Raw genomic sequence first — 22,363 nt, 5'->3', positions numbered from 1 at the left:
TTCTTCTTAATGAAAGCCATTTCTTTTCAAGTTTAATTTCTGTCCTGTATTTATTTATTTAATGTATACAACAAGTTTAATTATTCCTTTAATGACCATGAGCTAATCCCCCCCCCCCCTCAAGGGGAGGGTTATGCTGCTCGTGTGAAAATCCAGATTGACTCTTTAATATTCTAGAATCACTACTTAGGAATTAGGTGTAGATTAGACATCCGGTCCCAAAATGATCGAGATCAGACAAATTTGGAGTCTTTGATACCCCGCAACAGGTCTCGCGAGAGACTCAAAATGTCTCGTGCGCGACTATTTTGTGTCCAATAGCTCTCCAATTTGTCCAGCTGATGTAGATTCGAGCCAGGAGCTGAAATGATATTCAAGAAATGAAATATTAGTTCAACTTCTTATGCTAGTGCGATGCGACTCTGAGATGTGCATGTTTCGCTAGGGATCAATACTCGACGTCGTCTCGGGTTTGTCTATGAACTCGAGTGATGTGGTAATATAAACTGTTAAAAAATGATTCTTGCATGAACATGACTAACCCTCTCCCTGTTTCTCTATCTTTGTTTATTTGCATCGAAAGCACCGTTAGTAATTTACATTATTTACATTTCCGTTAAATTAATTAAACCAACTAAAAAAACCTAAAATCCTACTCACTAAAAGTTGTAATTCCAGTTGTGAACCTTGCCGAGCCCTAAGGTTTGGACGATCCCTTACTCGACCTATCCTACCAAACCCACGTGAGTAAGGTAACTTAACTAAACGAACGACTATATGGACTTTGGACTTTGGTCTTCGGAATTTGGACTGTGAACTTCGGACTTAAGTAAAAGTAACTAAAACCAATAATGTGGATTTAACGTTTTATCACTAGGCAACTTCATTAAATAACTGCAGTCTGAATTTAACCATAATACCCAATCTCTGTAACAGTTGTTGCATCGGCATAGATTCTACCATCTCTTTTAGCTGAGCCTGTAAGTAGAATTTCATATCCTTAAGAAGTCTTTCTTTGATCATAGTAACTGGACATGAATTGTTTCTAAACCTTCTGTTATTCTGTTCAGTCGAAATATAGTTGACAGCAGCCACTACTAAAAATAGGGCTTTTTATGACAATTTTTAGCAGTCATGAAATACATATCATAACACTTTCTGATTGAAGAACTAGTTGTCATTACTAAGGGTGTCATAAAAAGTCAACCAAAACCGTCATTAAATTTATGACGGTTCATAGAAGGACGTCTTAAAAGGTCCTCTCATTATGACATATATTAGTTTTTAAAACATCATAGTAGGTAAATTTTATTATGACACCTCATATGTAACCGTCAAGAAATTAACAATATTTTCTAACAGTTCACATCAAAACCGTCATGAAATGCCAATTGACTACTGTGGAACCATCATGAAATGCCCATTGACTACTGTAGAACCGTCATGAAATGCTTATTAACTACTATAGAACCGTCATTTTATGGAAAAAAAAAATACGTCAACAAATAGTTTACATTGTGACAGTTCTTCTACAACCGTCATCTATTTTTTTTTTAAAAATTTTATATTATATGTATTATTATTATATTTTTCCAGCAAAAAATACTCCATAATAACCTGTAATTCAATTCCTAACCAGTAAACTTATTTCACCAATAAAATAGCTATAAAATTCTCAAAAATAAAATCAGAACATCCACAGTAACTTCAACCCATATATTTTCAAACCATTCGAAAATACTTATTCCTTACATCAATTTATCATTTATCCAACATCACTGAAAAATGCTAGATACATTTATTTGATAGCACATTCAACCAAACTAAAAATCATTCTAATCAACTCCATCATCAACAAATTAAGCATTATCCCTCAATCGATCGAACGTTGTCAAACCTAAGAAACAAATAAAGTTACACTACTAAAAAAATCACTTATAATGACAGCTAAAAGCTGTCATAAAATAGGTTTAATGACGTTTTTTCATTAAATAAATAACCGTCATTATAGAGCCCGTCATAAAAGTTTACAAAAACCATCATTAGTTTGATGACGGTTCTCGAGAAGTTGACATAAGAACTCCTACTTATATGACATAAATTCAGTTCCAAATGTCATAACTTGGTCTGTTTCAATGACAACTTTTACTCAACTGTCATAATTTTACTAGGAAAAACGTCAAGAAGTAATTCGGATTATGATAGTTTTAAGGAAAGCGTCAAGAACTAAACACTAAAAAATGTCAAGAACTAGCATGCGTACGACAGTTCTTTGAAAACAGTCATAATCTTGTCTCCTTTTTATTTTTATTTTCCGCACCCGTAGTGCATATATCCTGCAAATGTTTTTGCACCACAAATTTTCCTACAAATCTGGAGATACCCAATAAACCCATGCATACATACACCCTAACAAATCAAACTCCATTACAGAAACTAGAATCATATATACTTTTATTACCAACATAAATCACGTACTCCAACAACTTGTTCATATTACATGATATATTCACAAAGAAAATAATAAATAACTCGAACAAAGTCGCATAATCCTAATAATTCAATTTACATAACTCATCCAACAAAATACAAAACAACTGATGATACTGATCCACCTCAAACAAACTTAAGCGAGATACCAAGCTAGTGTTTCCTTATAACTCTTTCCTTTCTCGAACGCCACTGATTCATAACCTAAAAAACAATGTGAAGAAGAATTATTAAACTAAAAATATAATTATATGTTAGCTTGTTTAATAAGTATACTAAAAATGTAATTATATAAGAATCCAAAAAGAATGCTAGCTAAAACAACAGTCATTGCCGTCCGATATTTCTACAGAAACAACAGTCTTCAATAATATACCGAGTCTATGTAGCGCATCTTCCGCACCTCCAATCCCAGAAAAAAGAGATAATAACGTGATTCCATTGGGGGAAACACTTTTTAAAATAGAGAAATGGTACGCCACTGTGTCAACCTACATTTGTTTTATGCCCAAGTGAATATAAAATCTTAGGACATGATAAAAGCTAAATAGGAAGAGACCTTTAAGCACAAACCTAAAATGCATTCGCAAGGGCTTTATATCTATCAGTCTGACTAATGCCAGCACCCCTAGTGTGGTTCTCTAGATATCCCATAATCATCTCTAACTCGTTGGGCTCAAGCGGTGCTGCCTTATTCTTCCCTATCCACACCAAATTCCATTTCCTACATTCGTAAAGAACATACTTTTGAGTCTTAAAGGGCGATCATCATCCCAACATTCAAGCGCATCTTTAATTCATTGTGTTGTTTTTGCACTTTCAATGCAAGTACGCAAGCAGTTAAACTTTTGTCTACAGTCCCATGATGGCCACCATTTCTTAGTTACTGGTAACGCTTCCTAAATTGTAAGTGGAGGAATAGGTTGGAGAGGGTATCTGTTGTGGATTGGAAGGTTGTGAACATACCTCTTTTCCGTGCAGCTGCACTAAAATGCATCGAGTCAACAAATTCAGGTTCAATCTCATATAGGAAGCGAGAAATTGTACTGCAAATCCGTTTCAAAGTACATGCCACATTTTCAAAATAAAAGTAAGGAGGTCCAATGGCTGCATCTGGGAGCTTCCTCTGGAACATTGGCCTTGGCTCATTTGGGACTCCAAATCCGATAATGAACTTCGGTATGTGAATTGCATTCTCCTCTTCTAGGCATACTCTTTTATAATTCCTGGATTCCCTTGCTTTCCTTATTCTAATTTGTATTTTTCTCTCTAATCTGTCCTCTGCATCAAAGAGATTTTTCCTCTTCTCAACTGTAGCAGAACATCCACTGTAATATACAGGTCGGGTCTATAAAAAAAAAAAAAAAAAGTTGTTATGAAGAACAAGAACAAGGTCTACTAGGTACTACTTGCACCTTTCAACCAAAAGAATAATATTGATTATATTCGGCTTTCGCTAATGAAAAAATTCAGTGCACCAAGGAAAAATTAGAATATCAAACACAAGTGGATGTCTACCAAGCGCACCTCAACATCATCTTGAATTTGACGAGGTGGTTCTCGTATAGGAGAATCAGCTGCATTTTGCACTCGAGCAGCATATATAAAATCTAGCAGATCTGTAACTAAGGTATCGGGACCTGCAAATATATAAACTTATTATGGAATCAAAACAGAGAAGGAAATAGCTATAAAAAGTAAATATTTTTGACAGTACAAAAGGAATTCATACAAGTAAGAATAAGTAAATACATTTGGAGCCTCTAGAAGCCGTTTGTGAGGCAGCTGATAACCAATTAGCCATGACAAACACTTATACACATGTTATATCCTTCCACAATGGTCTAAAGAAATCAGAAATAACTCGCTCCTTTTCTTTTACTAGGTAATATAATAAAACACTAAGACCATCTAAAATCTTATGCATACAAGTTCTGAAAACATAAAGATTAACATTGTAACTGCTAGATACACACCACATGCATCAATAGCTGAAGAAGACTCGTCTATTGAGAAATCCATATCAATCAAGTGTAACAATTTCTTCTCATTGTCTGGCAGATGTCCAACATCCTCCTGGCACAAATAGTCACTTAATATGGAGAAGAATAAATTGTTTTATGAAGATTTAACTATAATATATAGCTACAAGTCTCTGTGTTTCACTGTAAAGGGCTTAAGCAGATAGAGAAACACATACAGACAACAAATATAAAACCAAAAAGTAGTTCCTTTAAGCTTACATACCGGACTGCTGACGAGCATAATATATACTTTATTGTCTATGGTTTACATTGTGTCTGAAGTAAATGAGATCATGGAAGTAGAGGTCTGGAAAGACTAATATAAAAGAGGTTATATGAGGCAGCAACTCTGTGCTCACCAAGTGCAATAACAAAAGATACTAGACTTAAATTAGTAAGATATAGATGACCAATGTCATGCTTAACTATTAGCCTTCAACTTAGATGCCTAAGCAGACATGTAGTATGTCAGGGCAAAAACTGTAAGCTACAGATTTACCAAGACGCTCTTGTGAAAGGTACGGTACTGAGTGTACCAATAGAACAAAGGAGTAATGGATTCACATATATAGAATAACTAATGGATCCACCTAGAGTAACCCTTGCATTTCTAAGATGAGTGTATGACTATGAAATGAAGACAGTAAGGACAAGGCCTACTAAGCTCCAAGTTATACAATGCTAGCAAATTCCAATTGCAGCTAATGCCCAGTAACTGTTAATAATACAACACTCACCATATCAACTGTTAATCATGACAATAATAATACAACACTCCCCATATCAATAGAATACATGCATTGATGCATACAATCTACATTTTTTACTATAGGTAGTTGAACAGATAATGTGCCCCTTTCATATTAACGTCACTGAAAAAATTCATCTCTAAACCGCATGCCATTAAGAATTATTTGTAAAAAATAAAAATAGTGCATCACTTTCTCTAATTTCTATATATCTGATAAGTGCTCAAAAAGTGCTATTTAACCCTCGATTATGCCTCTTGTTTAGCCATCTTAGTGGACTAATAGTGTTTATAAGTTGTGTTTTAAGATTCTACAGGTGAAAAAGAGAGTTTTGTAGAATATTAGAGAAAATGGGGTAAAACGAAGCAATTCGGAGCATTAATGATCACATGGGAGGTCCGTGAACAATCATGGAGAAGGCCAAGGAATTGGAGCTATTAAATATGCGACTTGGACCTATTTTAAAGTCTATTTGGAAGCCCAAGGCCAAAGGATTCGTTGCTTGGACCAAAGCCATAAAAGGGATAGAAGGATAGAGCGAAGAAAAATGGAAACTTATCGTGCGGGGCGATGGATCGAAAGGTCCGACGCGCGTGACTGCATCTGGGATGCATAGATCGAAAGTCCCGTGACGCATTGATTAAGTCCGGGGCGCATGGATAATCGCGCCCGCACGCATGAATCGACTCTTGTAGCCAATTCCTTCTCAGTTTTGAAGACGAAGTCGGACTTTGAAAGAAACCTATTTGTATTAGGAAACAAATGACGGTTTTGAATGCTTCTAGAACTCATTGTAACCCCTATAAATAGAGGACCTAAGTGCCTCATGTAATTGGCCAATTCACTTATATTCTTGTCTCTAGAACTTGAGGCAGAGAGAGATTAATAATAAAAGATCGGTTTTAACTAGTGAATCTTAATAAATTAGTCTTTCTAGTCTTATGTTCTTCAACTCTTCTTCTTCTCTGGATTCTTCGTGTTCTTCCTTCTATATGGAAGGCTAATCTTCTCCTTCAAGGGAGGAGATGAAGCCCGATGCTTAAGGTTTAATGATTCTTCCGGTTCATGGTGTTCTTCAATCGGGTTAGTTCTTTATGTTTGTAGTTATTAGTTCCATTGCCCACACCGGGGATGGAAGTATAGAATAGGGTTTATGTTTTGCAATATTAATATCATGCTAGTGTTCTTTACTTACTTTCTTCTAGTAGTGTAATTCTTTAGAGTTAGGGAAGTATTCTTTGTGTTGCCTTAGAAGGGGTAGCTCAGGGAGTGGCTGCCTAGGGGAAGTATTCTTTGTGTTTGCCTTAAGTGGTGATTCATTGAATGGCTGCCCTATTAGGAAGTACTCCTTGATGTTGCTCTTGGTAATACATTGAATGGCTGCCCGAGCTTACATAAAAGGAAAGAAGATATTAATAGCATAAACATAAGAACAACCTTAAGTAGAGTTAATTGTTAACGATGTTTCATCCAAAAGGGCATCGGCACTCGCTCGATTGCCTAATTGTAGTCTACTTGTAAGAACAACCATGAAGCAGAAGGTCATAGATTAAAAGTATTGGTGGATTCTAATCTCTTGAATTCTCTCTCTTATAAATTCTCAATAGTTTAGTTAGTTTAGCTTAGTTTAGCATTAGAATCTACAATCTACACAACATTAGTTTTAATCCCTCAAACCCCCTTTCCAGTCCTATTCTTCACATAACATACACTTAAAAGTGGAACGATACCCTACTCATCCTTTACTTAGTGAGGGATAATTAGGTTTTGATACGCTTCTCTTTTGTTCAACGATCATCATCTATCTATATCATCCATACACCATCTAAACACACAAAAAGAGGTTGGTCAATATCATCTAAAACAATCTTTAAGACTAAAGAAATTTAATGAAATAAAAAACATCAAATAACAAACAAGCACAGAAAAAGGGTGAGATTTCAGTTGGGGTTTCGCGGTGGGTACCTTAGCATTTAGGGAGTAATTATGAAAGCAACAATTAGCTTGAAGTTGAGATCTTTTTGGCTTTTGATTATTCTCTGCATCTTTACCTCTCGTTTTTCTATTTTCCACTCCTATGCTTGAAAACCCCTTCAGGCAAAAACCGAGTCGTTCTTCTCAAAATTGCCTCTTCCCATTTTAAGTTCGAGTGCAAATCCCCTTCTTCTCGATTGTTTCAAGACAAGTGTGATTTAGATAGAGAGAGAGCTTAGCTAGGGTTTCAAGTAACAAAGGAGGTGGTTTTGTTGTTACGGAGGTGGAGTCGGGGGTTGGAGGGTTGGGCTTCTTCTCAATCCCTTTTAATCTCAAGAAGAAGGCGGCGAATAATTAAGGGCTTTCTCTGATTTTCTGTTTGGCTTGGTTTTTATTGATTAAAGGTTTTCTTCTAAGGACTCGAGCCTTGAGTTGTTGATGCTTCGATTAAACGCACCGGCAACTAGTAAGTTTTTCACTTTTTCTTCTTTGGTATTTCTCAGGACTATAAAATAGAAACACTAATTTAAGGGTCCCTGAATAAAATGTTAACCAGCCAAATGTTTGACGGTTTAGGAATTATGGGGGTTATCAGTTGTGCTAGAACCGCCAAAATAATTCTTGATGGGCCTATCTTACTTTCGTCAGAAATTGAACTATATCAGCTGATGGTTTTGCCAAGTAAGTCATAAATTATAATGACACCTGTGTTGGTTATGTCAAAATTGGACAAAACCGTCAAGAAATTTTTAAGTACTTTGGTTTATTATATTTCTAACTTGACTGTTTTAGGACACTCGTCATCAAATTATCAAATTTTATTGATGCTTGTGTTAGACGCGACATAATGTTGCAACAACCGTCATAAAACCATCATATTTTCTTGACGTTTGTGTTATACGCGACATAATGTTATAACAGCCGTCATAAAACCATCATATTTGTTTGACGCTTGTGTTATACCTGACATAATGTTGCAACAGCCGTCATAAAATTTTTACCAAAATACCTATCTTGTCGGTTTTCAATAAAACAGTCAAAATAGATGAAAAACATGCGTCATAATATGACTTTTTTTTAGTAGTGTTAAGAAACATTATTAGTAAATTTGCTACCAAAAGCTCAAGCCACTGACCAAAAACATACTATAATTATTAGTAAATTTGCTACCAAAAGCTCAAGCCACTGACCAAAAACAGACTATTTTATATAGGCATGAGGATAACAATGCGATGGGACCTAGTTCTCACAATGGAAGAAAAAATAAATGAAAATACGTACAATGCAAATGGGTTGTGGTTCAAGATATACACTACTACATTTAAAGTCATCCCATACCTCAAAGTAGCAAACAAAATAAAAACAAAATACTATTTACATACACATACCTTGGCTTGGTGAGATAAATCGTTCGATAAAGTCAATTAACTCTATACAAATTTCAATAAGCTTAGCAGTGGTATAGGTGATAGTGTTGGCCAACTCCATTAACTAAACGAGTACGTCAAGTCAACAAAGAATTTAGTATATATGATATATGTTTAGAAGAAAGAATTACATAGATATTTTAGAATATATTAACAAGAAAGACTTGCTAACCTTTGTCTTAATTGATTGACTAGGATCCATCATAAAATGTCTCATGAAATTCAAGACATAATATCCACACTCGTATCCCCTTGGTTGAATTGGGCACTACACGAAAACATAAACAAATTATCAAAACACATTCAATACACTAAGTAAATCTTTCACATTCAAGTACCTTGACATAGTCCCACTCTGGTTCCACTCTTTTTCCTTTACTTAATGCTAATGTTTTCATCCCACTAAAAAAAAGAACTTTACAATTAAGTGACAAGTTGTTTGCATATATGGCATACAAAATAAAAATAAGATTCATCAACTCACGTGTTCACCATGCATCTTAGCTTTATATCAGGGACACCTCCAGTTGAATCAAGAAAATATACTTTTTTTGCACTTACGTCAATAATTACCAAAACCCAATGAATCCTACACAACCATATATAGGAGTTAAGAAAGTACAGAAAATAAAAATAAAATGAGAATGCATATATGTTAAAGAACATGACCAACAAGCATACCCCAAATTGTACGGAAGAAAAATAACTTGGTCTCTTTGTCTTGCCATTAATCTATTTAAGACTAGATGATTCATCTCTTTTTTGTTTGCATATAAGTTGAAATCACCTAGATAACAGAATCTAAACCTTTGTCAAAAACTTTCGTATTTCTCATACAAATATCTAAAAGAAAAGCATACTACCATTAGTATGACATGTACACATAAATTAAACAACTCATCTCTTAAAAAAAAATCCAAGATTCCACTCACCTGATATATACTACAATGCAATTGGCATTCAACATTTGCTTATGACAAATATCCATTATTTCATCTTTTGCAATATAAAACTGTAGTTCACTCTAAAAAATCCTCGTGTCCATTTCACTTATATGATTTCTCTTCATTATATTGCCCACCAAAACCGCAAATTCTTCAAATATAATTTCGTCATGCTCATCACATTCAACCTCATTTTTCTATAAAAATAAATAAATAAACAATGAATAATAAATACAAATAGGTGCTAATTTATATAAATATTGGTAGAAAAATATAATAGAATACGTTTTACCTTATTATCAAGTATGACAAAGTCACGAGACCAAGCCACGTGGTACCTGACTGCACCACCTACCCTGGTAATGTCATCATCAGGAATTGGTCTTGGTAGAAGGGCAATCACTGAAATTGCATGTATTATTTGTACACGCACATAACCTTCACCCATTCTATCATTATGGATCTTGTCATCCGGTCCAAACCCCTCAATTATACAAGCATCAGCAACAACATTGCTTTTGGACCCCAAATCAAGTTTACACTTTAAAACAACCACAAACATTAAAATATTTGTAAATTTAAAATTCTAGTGAGTACCATGATTAATGATTTTAGAAATTAGAGATTTTACCTTCTCATTTCCTGATTTAGGTTTAGAGATTGGCATAACACTTTTGGCTTTATTAGCACCATTATCATTGCCTTTTGATCTGGCTTTAGCACCATTATCATTGTCTTTTGATCCCACAGCCCAACAAACATTATAAGGACAATTTCAATAGATATTTCTAAACTATAACTATCACTTTTAGTTGATATCAAAATGACAAGTACCTGCTTGTTTCCTAACATAGGTTTTGAGATAGTCAAATTGTCAAATACCACAAAGTCACTTGGGCAAGCCACGTGGTAGCCAACTGCACCTCCTACGGTGGTAATATCATCATCCGAATCGGTCTTGGCAGAAGAGAATTTGCCAAAATTGCACGTACGATTTATACACGTGCATAGCCTTCCCCCATTTTAACATTATGGATATTGTCATCCAGTCCGAACCCCTCAATTAGACTAGCATCCGCAACAATATTGCTTTTGGACCCCAAAGCTAGCTTACACTTTTGAAACAACAGAACAATTGAGCATAACATTATTGGTAGGTTTAAAAGTTTTAAAAATTAAAAAACATTTACCTTCTTATTTCTTGATGATGGAATAGATATTGGCATATCACTTTTGAGTTTATCACCATTGTAAAAACATTTACCTTCCTATGCCTCTCTAACTCATTAGTAAAAAAAAAAAAAATATTACCTGCTTGCTGCCCGACTTATATTGAAAGACTGCCACTTTGCTATTAAGTTTAGCAACACTACTGTTCTTCAAGTCCACATCCTAAGAGACATAACAGTGAATTTAAAATCAACAATCTTGTAAGTAACATTTAAAGATTGCATGTTAAATAACATATACCTGCTCATTTCCTAATTTTAGTTTAGAGAATGCCTCGTCACTTTTGGATTTAGCACCACTAATTGCCTATGCACATATTGAACAAGTTAATTCAAAACTGAAAAAGTATTTACATTGTGTAGCCATTTATTTAAAGTAATACCTTTCTCGACTTCTTTCTCGAATTCACACCCAATGCTCTCTCAAGACATTTATTAATTGTCTTGTTGTTAGTGCCAGAAGATAATATATTATCATTTGGACTTTCCATTCTCTTTTTACTATTATTCTTGGAACCATTGGAGGCAACTTTCTCTATGTGTTGCAAGCTAATCACTCCTTGTAAGGTTTCCAACTCTCTCACACTTTCCTTTAATGCCTGGTTTTCTTCTTCTTTCTTACGGATCGTGGACTCCATCTCTGCTCTATGTGCTTTTGATCCCCTTTTAGGGAGATTAAAGTAAGTAGTTGGAGTGACATATTTCCCTCCTGCTCTAACCCTGCCACAATGTTCTGGAGTCCCCAATGCCTTCGTAAGAACATCATCGCTTCCTTGGGTTACTAACTTCCCTTCAGCCTTTTCCTTTTTTAGTTAGTCCTGCAAAAACATTCTCTCTTCTTAAGCTAGATAGATCATACTTTTACTGAGAAAGAAAATATCAACCCATCATTCTCAATGTGTGTTTTCTTAGTGAGTGTAGCTAACTGGTGGACTTGCCATGCCTGATTGGGACTGTTGACGGCTTGTCATGGGCTGACTGGTGGACTGCCAGTGCTTTTTGGACCTATCAAGTATTGCGGGTGGACATGAATGGTATGGACATGGTCTGTTAAGCTTGATATTGATTTGTAAAGGATTGAACAGGGTCTGACATGGGCTGGAAGACTGAACAAGGTTTGACATGGGCTGGAACAGGCCTGTGGGGTGCTGAACATAGCCTGAAAGTGCCTGAAATTGGCATAGAGAGGGAAATGAAGAACCCTTGTTATTAAGCAGATAGAGGTAATTTCAGTAACGGGATTTTAATCTAGTTGCACAATATCATGAACATTGAACACTACACAATATCTATGGAATCTCTATAAATGAAGACAATGAACCACACCTTGACTTGATTTTGGTCTGGTCAGACTCGGTTAAGTAGGCAATTCCTTCCAAGAAGTGTAGCCAATTCTTTCTCAAACTCACATCTAGTTCATATAAAGTGATATGAATCGACTCACACCTCTATAATGGATAACAGAATTGAAACTCTTTTAAAGTTCATTTCTACAACATACAATGATTGAAACCTCCAAAATTCCTACATAGCACCAACTGTTTGTACCTCCATAATGATCACAAGAATTGGTAAGTTCAATGCTCTGATCATAAACACAAGGATCTGTTCCTCTAGACATGCTCTAATTCGTCTAAACTTGATAACTAAACTAGGGGTTTGCTGTTTCATCAAGCTCGATTAACCATTTCTTGTCGGGCCGTTTTCAATCAAAACGACCCTAATGAAAAGGAGCTGTTTAAGGAGATTATACTAATCACCAATCCAAACACAATACATGCTATCTCCAAATCTCACCTAACACGCTTACGCAACCTACACACTAACGACTTGTACTCAGGTGACCTATTGTCTTACACACTAAGGACTTGTTGTCAAGGGACCTAGAAGACATCCAAAGACACTAGCAATAAATGTAATAATGAATTAAAGCAAAGCTCATAACAGTCAAGCATTCCAATATATAGCCAACATGGTCTTCATTATCCTTACAGTTGCACTATCCACTTGATATGGAATAGTACCTTGTCCTACATTAGGAGATGACCTACAATTGACATGTTATAGATTGAGCGAGTCGACATGGCACAAATTGGCTTGTGGGATCTTGAACCGTATGATATTTTTAGACTTCAGTGGATTTGTAACATTAGTACTTTACTCTATTACCCGTTCTAGCATAGCTCAAAACTTACAATTTTTTCTGCCACCTTCCTTGTATCATCGTTAAAGTATTCTCCATTCTTGTTCTGCCGAGCTAAAAGCCGCAAGCTAGCTTTATCATCGTTATCAAATGATTCTCCCAACTCTTCTTGCTATAATGAGATATACAAAAAAAAAAAAAAAAATCAATTTAGTTATGAAGTATTTGATATGGTTTACTATATACATTAAGATTTAAAAAAGTTGTACAAGTCCTTACCAGCTTATCTATCAAGCCAGCATATCTAAGCCTACTAACTCGGTGATTATACTTACCCTTTGCCCTTCGTGCAGATTGTAACTTACTCTTCTCCTAATGGATAAAAAAGAAGTTATTAATTTAAATAGAACAATATACCTATTTAAATGTCTCACACATACCTTGAACTCTTCTATTAATCTCGATTTCACAAATGTAACCCAGTCAGCTTTTTTAATTAGCTTATACTTTGCAGGTGGTTTTGAAAGTGCCTCGAGATCATCTTTAAATGGCATAATATATTTGACAGTCAGCATATTCTTGAAGGTCCTCATCCATCTAACTCCAAACGATTTCAAAAATGACTTCCTATACTTTATATCTATATCAAATCTTATCTGGGTCACGAATAAATAAACTGAATCCAAGTTACAAGCAAGATAAGAAACAACAAGAAAATAAAAATTCAAAATTCAAAATAAATTACCAGTATTGTCACACCCCAAATTTCCAGAAAAATTTAAAACTGATATTCAATCATCTGGAAACCCAGGGTGAAACAAAACCCACTAACATATTATCAACCACAATATTTAAAATCTAAGATCAAATTAAAACGGAAAGAACAACGCTTCATTTACAAATAAAATTTTTACTAACCAACTCTATTACCTTTGTTTCAATTCAAAACTATACACTTTCGAAAAAACTTAAACCGAAGACTCCAAGAGCAAATCCAAGTCACGTGTCTTCATCCATATGCACTCCACCATCTATGTTCCCCAAATAACACACCCACGTTACCAAAACAAAGCAAACATGGGTTGACCAAATTGAATTTCTTTGGTATGAAAATAACTAACAACAAAATATATATAATAATCTTTCAAATGAATAATATAACATTACAAACAATTTCAACTTGGAAGACAATATAGTTCCGTTTTTCCAAAAGCGGCTTGTAGTTTCTTCCCAAGTAAGATTTCACCCCAACATACAAATTCCAAGAATCTCATATAATAGTACTTTCGTCATTCCCACTTTCCAAAATAACTCACAATACAATACCACTTACATTTCATTTTATTAACTACACATATGATAACCTAATTAAATATGAGTTGGGTATACCTTACCTTTAAACCAACACGTCGTCTTAGGGTAGGATATTTACGTCCCCTCAGAAAAAGATTAATAGATCCTACCCTCCCCAAAAAACGAGTTAGACATCACAATAAATTGATTTATCTCGGCCGATCAAAATTCTATTCATGACCCAACCTCATTTAAGACATTGAAGTCTAATTGATATAACTTTGGTTAGATCCAGATCTTTGAGGAATACCACTTATCATAATACCTATATCAATGATAGTCATTCATATGACATCATTCATTACGTCATAAAGTTTACTCGTGCATAACCATAGATCTCGGACTATCACAAGTCATTAATATTTTCTAAGTAATAACATATCAAGTTATAGTCATTTCCGCGGTCCATAGAAATTACAATCATTTACTAACATTATTCACCGTTACACTTCATATCCATAACATCACACAATTCATATACTTTTACTTTAGTATCACTTTCGTCTACTTATGAGAGCGAGGAAAAGTCACAACCAAAGGAGTACATTCATCCCTTGTGAGTATCAACTCATACAAACCACGTAAACATTTATCATAAGAAATCATATACATCATAGGCAATAACTCCATCACACGTAAAATCAATATTTTACTTTGCTTATTACTTATCTCATTGAGCTCATTTATTCAAAGACCATGCCAACCTTTTAGTTCCTACTCCACGATTTGCACTACACACATTTTCCAAATCACAATATATCCGAAAAACTCACCGAAAGTACCACTACAAGACATACGTCCCAAGGGATATAAGCCTCAAACATACTTTCATCTTGTAAACTTCGTAACTTGTGAGTCCACGACCCATCTCTCGGGCTTTCCATACACATAATCACAAAGCCTCTTTTGGGCATAACAAAATATCGGTCATTCATGGCACATTCAATGAATACCTTGGGTCATTCCATTTTTCAAGGAATACCCATCATAACACTAACCGGGCCATTCATGGCACATTCAATAAATTAACCTCTGAGTCATTCCCGCCACATTCAAGGAATACCCAAACCTACATTCCCATACATTCAAGGAATACGACCAAACCCATGAAGCCTTGGAAATACCTTAGTTCCTCTATAGGGGCGGTCCAAACGATTGGGTCATTCATGGCGCGTTCGATGAATACCGGGTCATTCATGGCATTCAATGAATACCCATCTATCACATGACATCACAAGTCATAAACATTTCTTTTCATTACCAAATCTCCGAAGTGGAGAGTTCTAAAGATGTGGGCCTAAACACATTAAAACATTATTATCACTTATAATTATACTTGGCATTACTCATGTCAAAAATAGACCACACATGCGAAAGAGTCACTTTTCAAAATCCGAGGCAAATCAAGCACTTAAATATCATTTAATGTAAAGCGGACTTATAATCAAACAAATACAATTTACATAACCACACTTCGTATATCAATATTGTAAACAAATGGTTCATTAACCCAAAATTCAGTCCACACACAATTTCCAAAACATATCTACATATCTTAAAGTCTATATTCATATACAACTTCTATCTCACACATATATATTTATGTATATCAAAACAAGATTTCCAAACACAATCACATAGTTATCACAAACTAATATATATATTATAGATATAGTGTAGTCTTTGCACTTTTGCTCAAAGTTACTTTACGTGTCAAATCTTTCAAGATTGGAATCGAGCTTACGTAGTTAATTAGCCACATAATCAATGCTTGGGTTTTCCTACATTCATCCAAATGACATGTAACTTAATTATTTTTGAGAAACTAAAGTATTTAGATATACTTTTTTCATATGTAGAACTTCGAAGTCCCAACCTTAGCCCATCTAAAAAAATTTAGGTTGAAAGCGGTCAAAATTCTAATTTCAAAGAATTGGATTCGGATATCTTCGAATGGAACAACTCTTTTCACAATTTATCCAAACGATCGTGAAGCTTTTGTTCAAAAAGGACGCATTTAAACTTACTTTCTCTTTTTTAAAAAATACCCAATCATCGAGGTCAAATCTTTTCTTGATAAATGACAACCAAAGTTATCTGATATCCGATATCCGATTATTTTATTCTTATATATATATCCATATAAACAAACATATGAAAAACTGGAAAAGTCAACATTCACATCGGCCAAAAGTCAATGGTCAACATTCAAAGTCAACTTCAACGGTCAAAATGGGTCAACACCTCATGGTTAAAGGTCAAACTCAACATGTCATGGTCAAAAGTCAAAAGCGTCCCAATCGAAACCAAAAACTTTCCCAGAGTCAAAGTCAAAGGTGAAAGTCAACCGTCCATGGTCAAAGGTCAAAGTCAACGGTCGATGGTCAAAGTCAAAGTCAAAGTCATCACTGAGTCAAAGTCAAAGGTGAAAGTCAACATTCCGGTCGATAAATGCCCACCTTAACTATGGCGTACATCAATCGTAAAATAAAACTCAATTCCAAAACTTTAGGCGTGGAGAGTTAAAAAGAGTCGCGATAACTTTATTTCGGCGTTATTGAACTTTATTTTATATATCATTTCGTAAATCGAGACGAATGAGTATCTTGATTCACGTAATTTTTATTCTGGCGTTATTAATTTCCATAACGTTAAATATCATAAAATCTTTATGAAAATCACATAAGTAGTTAATACACATCACATTATATATAGTGTCTTAGCCAAAAATCAAACCGTTAATAGTCACAGACTTATCCTATTAGACCGAATCATAATTTTAGGAAAAAGTCAAATTTTTTGGGTCAATCCGGTCAAAGTCAACTCGGTCAAAGTCAACGATCTCAACTCGGTCAGCAAATAACATTGGTCAACCCGGCCTAAACTCCAAAAACCCAAAAGCCCAAATCCTAAGGCCCATATTCTAATCTTAAAGTCAAAATTGAAATCCAAAAACCACTCAAGCCCACTTACCTGAGTCAGCCCAAGCCCAATCTAAACTTACTGTTCATAAATTATAACTTGACCCATTTGGATTTATAAAACCAGCCCACACAATAAAAGAAAACCGGCCCATGTAAGCAAAATTAGAACTGCCCCAACAAAATAGAACCGACCCAACTAAAACCAAAACCGGGCCCAAACCAAATAGAATTCGGCCCAAGGCCCAACCGAAATAGAGTTGCATTGGTGAGATGGGGAGCACTGGATCCAAATCGCAGTCATCCCCTCCACCACACCAGTTCGGTTTCCGACCACCACCATCCTCCAAACCTAACCAAAATTACTCCCCATCAAAAGCCAACAACATTTAATAAACGCAAAATCCACAATTCATTCACTATATATTCTTCATCAAACTAGATCTCGAATTTCGGGCTGCCATTATTGGCTTCTCCGAGCTCCACTCGACAGCCCTCATCATCCTCCAATATATCACCACAATCAATCCTAAATAAACCAACACGATCCATCCAAAAACAGTTCGAATTATTACTGAGGAATGGGCGTGCCGCCATTAATGGCTGCTGGGAGCTTTCCACAACACTCACAGCCCTCCCCACGAATCTACACTCAATCCCTCGCGACAATCAATTCGCATACAACCCAAAACAACCACCATCCACATTTGATCGAACCCTTCCTCCACATTAGATGGCGCTGCCATTGTTACCTGCTACAGAGCTTGAACAGCTCATCCCATCACCGACCACCAACCTCCAGTACTTAACCCCCGACATCAATCCACAAATTTCCAACAGTTCAACAGAGAAACAAAGAAAAGTGACGAGTCCTTGCTGCTGGACTCGCGACGCCGCCATTGACGAAGCTCCGAAGCTTGAACAGCTTAAGTTCAGAGTTTCGAAAACCACGACCAAACCGAGTTTAAACGAAACCCAAGCCGACCTCTTTTCTAACAGTTCAACAGTTTAATCACAAATCCGAAATTTAAATAAGGTTTAATAAAACAAATGGCACGAAGTCCAACACAACAGTATAATGAACGATTATCAATCTGCGAGAAAACCATATGCGTTGATTGAAATAGCAAAATAAATTCACTGTATGAGCAATTTCGACGAATCCTCCTAGCCCGATTAAATTGGCTATTTGAATCTTTCAAAAACCAGGTTTCTCTGCCTCCATTTTTAATATATTATATTATCTTACGACCCTATTTTACAGAAAAAGTGTTTATATCTTGGGTCCTAAACCCAAGCCCAATACTTAGAACTTGGGCCCAAAAACCGGGGCCATATCCGAGTCGAAATCCGGCGTATTTTTAAAATAAACAATTAAATTAATTAATTAAATAAAAATCATTATAAAAAAAAACACGGTGTTATAAGTATGCCGATAATAATAGTTTTAAAAGTTAAAAAGGTGCTTTAGTCCACTTTTTGAAAAAGCACTTAGGGGAATCAGACTCCTCGCAAGAGCACCTTCCCAACCAAAAAGCTTATTACAAATTTTTTGACTTATAGGCCTACCTTTCCCATCAAAGTGAACTCTTATGATGATACCATCCAAATCACCAGAAAAATAGTGCATTATAGTTGCGCCTCTCCTTCCTACTTCGGTACTTACAGGTGTTTCGTCTTCAGAATGGACAACCTCATCCTCAGAATGAACAACCTCGTCTTCAGAATGGACAACCTCTTTCGGATCCATGGCTAGTAGGCTAAGCTTAAAAATATAAGCACAGGGCCTTAATTAGTATTATATGAGATGAACAAGAATATGCGCAGAAGGAAAAATAAATATATATATATAAACACCTAGTAATAGCAATTTGTTTGAATAATACCTGGCATAGATGAAGTCTACTCATGAAATAAGTAAAGCTCCAAATGGAAAAACAGAAAAAGCAACTAATAGAAATAACTAAATACAAGATTCACTGAAGGCTTAAAAAAATCTTGATCAATTGACAACTTTTTTTTTTTGCACACAAGTAGGGATATTGTATTAAAATAATAAAGAATGTTACATCGCAAGAGGAGAGCTTACAACTTGACAAAACTAGGTCTAATTAAAATGGAAGTAAGGCATGTTCGGAGTTTCTAATCTTGTGATATAGCTTGGTCTAGTAGAACTCCATAGCCTCTCTCCTTGGTTCATAGTTTCTCCCTTCTTCGCTGCTAGGTCCGCACCAAAATTGGCTTCTCGGTATGTGTGGTACAATCTCCAAAAAAAAAGATTTTAGGTTGCTCTAAGCCATCTTGCTTTGAGTATCCAAGGAGAATTGTCCCTACTAAGAGCCATGACAGCAGCTATTGAGTCTCTTTCGATCCATAGATGTAACCATCCCTTTGATATCGCTGATTCCACTGCTATTACAATGGCAAAACATTCCGCAACAAAATTTGTGGTGATTCCAAGCCTATGGGCTATAACTCCCATAACTTGGTTCAAGTGGTCCCTGAAGATGATGTCAGCACCACCGATCCCTGGATTACCATTGGAGGAGCCATCGGTATTAGCTTTAACTATTCCCGACTCCGATTGAAACCACATGACTTCCTAAATACGGTTTGGTCTGGCCCTTCCCTTTAAGTTGAGAGAGTGTAAGATAGCCAGGTCATCAACATTGTTGTACATGTATCCTATGACTACTTTACTTGAGTCTTTACTTTCTCTAATCACTTCCTTTTTGATGAAGCACTGTTCCAGCTCTTGTCCTCAAAGTATATTCGATTTCTTGTCTTCCATATCTGAGACATGAGGTGAGTAGCGGCAGAATTCCATAGCTCTCTTCTAATGGGGCTAAGAAGTTTAGGAGCAGATATGATACTTTGAAAATTGATGAGTGGTTGCACCTTATGAAGAGAAGATAGCCATTCCCATAGTTCTGAAGTGGCTTCGCAGCCCTAGAGCATGTGCTCTACTGTCGCCTCCTCTTTTTTGCAGAGTCTACATCTTGACGCCAGGTGTATGCCCTTCTTTCTGATCCTATCATCTGTGGGTACTACTTTATGGATGAGTTTCTAGGTGATGCTTGCCATTCTAGTGCAAGTATTTGTTCCAAACCCATTTATGCTAATTCACTGCTTGACCTCTGTGTCTGACGGTGTCATAGGCCGATTTAACTGTGAATCTTCCATCTATTGTGGGTTTCCAGATTCTAGAGTCCGCTTCATCCCCAGAAGGCGGTGGAAAAGTGCTAAGGTCTATGCCAACTCTAGTGAAGACTTGTTGAACTTGGACTAGAAAATTCCATGTGCCCTTAGTAATGATGTATGAGACCTTGGATTTTAAAAGCTTCCAGTTGACGCCTTAGATTAGATCCTCTAGATCAATACCAGCCCAGTTATCTTTCCATAATCTGATGTTCTTCCCTTGGCCCACAGACCAACCCAAGTGAGGCATCATCTCCTTAATAGCCCATCTTATACCTGACCAAATAGAAGATTTTTTATAGTAGGTTAGCCAATCTCCTGACGCCATTATGAATTTTGCTTGCATAAAGTGACTCCATTTAGTGGATCCTGTGATAAAAGCCCAGGCAAGCTTCATGAGTAGAGCTAGATTGAGCTCCATGAATTTCCCGAGGCCTAACCCCCTTCCTCCAGAGGTTTACACACCTTTTCCCATTTAAGGGTGATGCCTTTTCTTACCGTAGGATTGCCCGACGAAACAAAATTTCTAATGACATCTTCACAGTCCTTGATGCACTTTACACTGAAATGTTGTACACTGGTAGACTGTTAAGGATTGACTGAGCAATGACTACCTTTCCTTGAAAAGAAAGCATTCTGCCCGCCCAGCCGCTCGCTCTCCTTTTAACTTTGTTCACCAATCCCTGAATGTTGGCTCTAGTTACCCTACCTTTGAAGATCGGGGCACCCAAGTATTTCTCAGGAAGGAATCCTTTAGTGAATTCGAAGAGTTCAGCTATTCTTGCTTTCTTGCCTCTATTCATGGCACCTAAGAACAACTTGCTTTTGGATGCGTTGAAATTATGGCCTGCTGACTTTTCATAGGAGGTGAGAAGATTTTTGAGTTGTCTCAGTCCATGGATATCCCCATTCGCAAAGATGAATACATCGTCCGCAAATAAAATGTGAGTGGGACTAGGGCACTTTCCAGCTGCAGTCATGTGCTTAATCTTGCCATAGTGAAATAGCCAGTTAACACCCTGCTTAGCACATCTTCCGCTAGATCGAAAAGAATGGGTGATAGAGGATCACCCTGTCTAAGGCCTCTACCAGCCTCAAAAAATCCACAAGGTCCACCATTAATCATAACTGAGATGTTAGCACTTTGGAGAAGAGTATACATCCAAGAGCACCATTGTTCACAAAACCCGAACCTTTTGAGAACCTCAATTAAGAACTCCCAGCTGAGAGAATCAAATGCTTGAGTAATATCTAGCTTCATGCCTACATTTCCTCCTCTGGTCTTCTTGTCCAGTTCCTTGATCATTTCCGAAGCTAGAGCAATACCCACTGTGCCTGTTCCGCCTTGTATGAAAGCCATCTGTTCTCCGCTAATGATTTTGCTCACTATAGAGTTAATTCTCAGGGAAATAATGTTAGTGATAATCTTGAACAAAAAGTTACTTAAGCATATAGGCCTAAACTGATTTACATCAATAGCATTTGTTACTTTAGGCACTAGGACAAGAAAGCTAGAATTCATGCCTTTTGGGAGAACATTATCACGAAAAAAGGATATAATTACATAACTTATATCCTGTCCAATGATACTCCAGAAGCTATGAAAAAAGATGCCTTGAAATCCATTTGGGCTCGGGGCACTGTTTGCATCCATGGAAAAAACTGTTGCTCTCACCTCTTCTCTAGTAGGAATGGCTGAAAGAGTGGCGTTATATGCCTTTGTTACCAAATTCGAAATCAGGTTCATGAGAGCTTCATCCATTTCCACTCCTTGGAACTTATACTTTCTTGGTAGGCTTCAACAATGTACTCTTTGATGCGATCTTGGTGCTTGAGTAAAGTGCCTTCCTTATTTTTTATTTCTGTAATCTGCTCTTTTTCAAGACGCATTTGGATAGTGGCATGAAAGTA

At 36.2% G+C, this 22,363-nt stretch overlaps 2 protein-coding genes across 5 annotated transcripts; both read right to left on the bottom strand.

Annotated features, from left to right (window-relative positions):
* Window positions 1–2,427: 2,427 nt before the first annotated feature.
* Window positions 2,428–5,643, bottom strand: LOC147502930 (DNA (cytosine-5)-methyltransferase DRM2-like). Of its 4 annotated transcripts, none has more exons than XR_015220080.1 (4): window positions 4,243–4,459; window positions 4,018–4,130; window positions 3,050–3,838; window positions 2,428–2,694 (listed from the first exon to the last, which is right to left on the bottom strand). XR_015220080.1 is itself a non-coding variant. In XM_086603926.1 (4 exons), the coding sequence occupies exons 1-4, from the start codon at window positions 4,510–4,512 to the stop codon at window positions 2,627–2,629; spliced, it is 609 nt and encodes a 202-aa protein (XP_086460052.1). In that variant the 5' UTR covers window positions 4,513–5,643; the 3' UTR covers window positions 2,428–2,626. The 4 variants fall into 4 exon arrangements, 2 of the variants coding, with proteins under 2 accessions (XP_086460052.1, XP_086460051.1); XR_015220079.1 differs by having other exon boundaries at window positions 3,064–3,838; XM_086603926.1 differs by lacking the exon at window positions 4,243–4,459 and adding an exon at window positions 4,467–5,643 and having other exon boundaries at window positions 3,457–3,838.
* Window positions 5,644–19,535: 13,892 nt separating this feature from the next.
* Window positions 19,536–19,850, bottom strand: LOC147502929 (uncharacterized). The gene has a single exon (XM_086604657.1). It carries the CDS (start codon window positions 19,848–19,850, stop codon window positions 19,536–19,538), a length of 315 nt encoding a protein of 104 aa, XP_086460783.1.
* Between the last annotated feature and the right edge of the window lie 2,513 nt (window positions 19,851–22,363).

Source organism: Coptis chinensis, chromosome 4 (genome assembly GCF_015680905.1).
Source record: "Coptis chinensis isolate HL-2020 chromosome 4, ASM1568090v1, whole genome shotgun sequence".
Taxonomy (NCBI): domain Eukaryota; kingdom Viridiplantae; phylum Streptophyta; class Magnoliopsida; order Ranunculales; family Ranunculaceae; genus Coptis; species Coptis chinensis.
This window is presented reverse-complemented; position numbering and strand designations above follow the sequence as displayed.

Bases quoted from the DNA above. Each gene is read 5' to 3' on its own strand.
- LOC147502930 (XM_086603925.1), bottom strand. From the start codon at position 4,294: ATGGCTAATTGGTTATCAGCTGCCTCACAAACGGCTTCTAGAGGCTCC. The intron at 4,131-4,242 runs GTATTTACTTAT...ATATATTTGCAG, and splicing joins GGCTTCTAGAGGCTCCAAAT to GTCCCGATACCTTAGTTACA. The intron at 3,839-4,017 runs GTGCGCTTGGTA...TTTTTTTTATAG, and splicing joins AAATTCAAGATGATGTTGAG to ACCCGACCTGTATATTACAG.
- LOC147502929 (XM_086604657.1), bottom strand. From the start codon at position 19,850: ATGTGGTTTCAATCGGAGTCGGGAATAGTTAAAGCTAATACCGATGGC.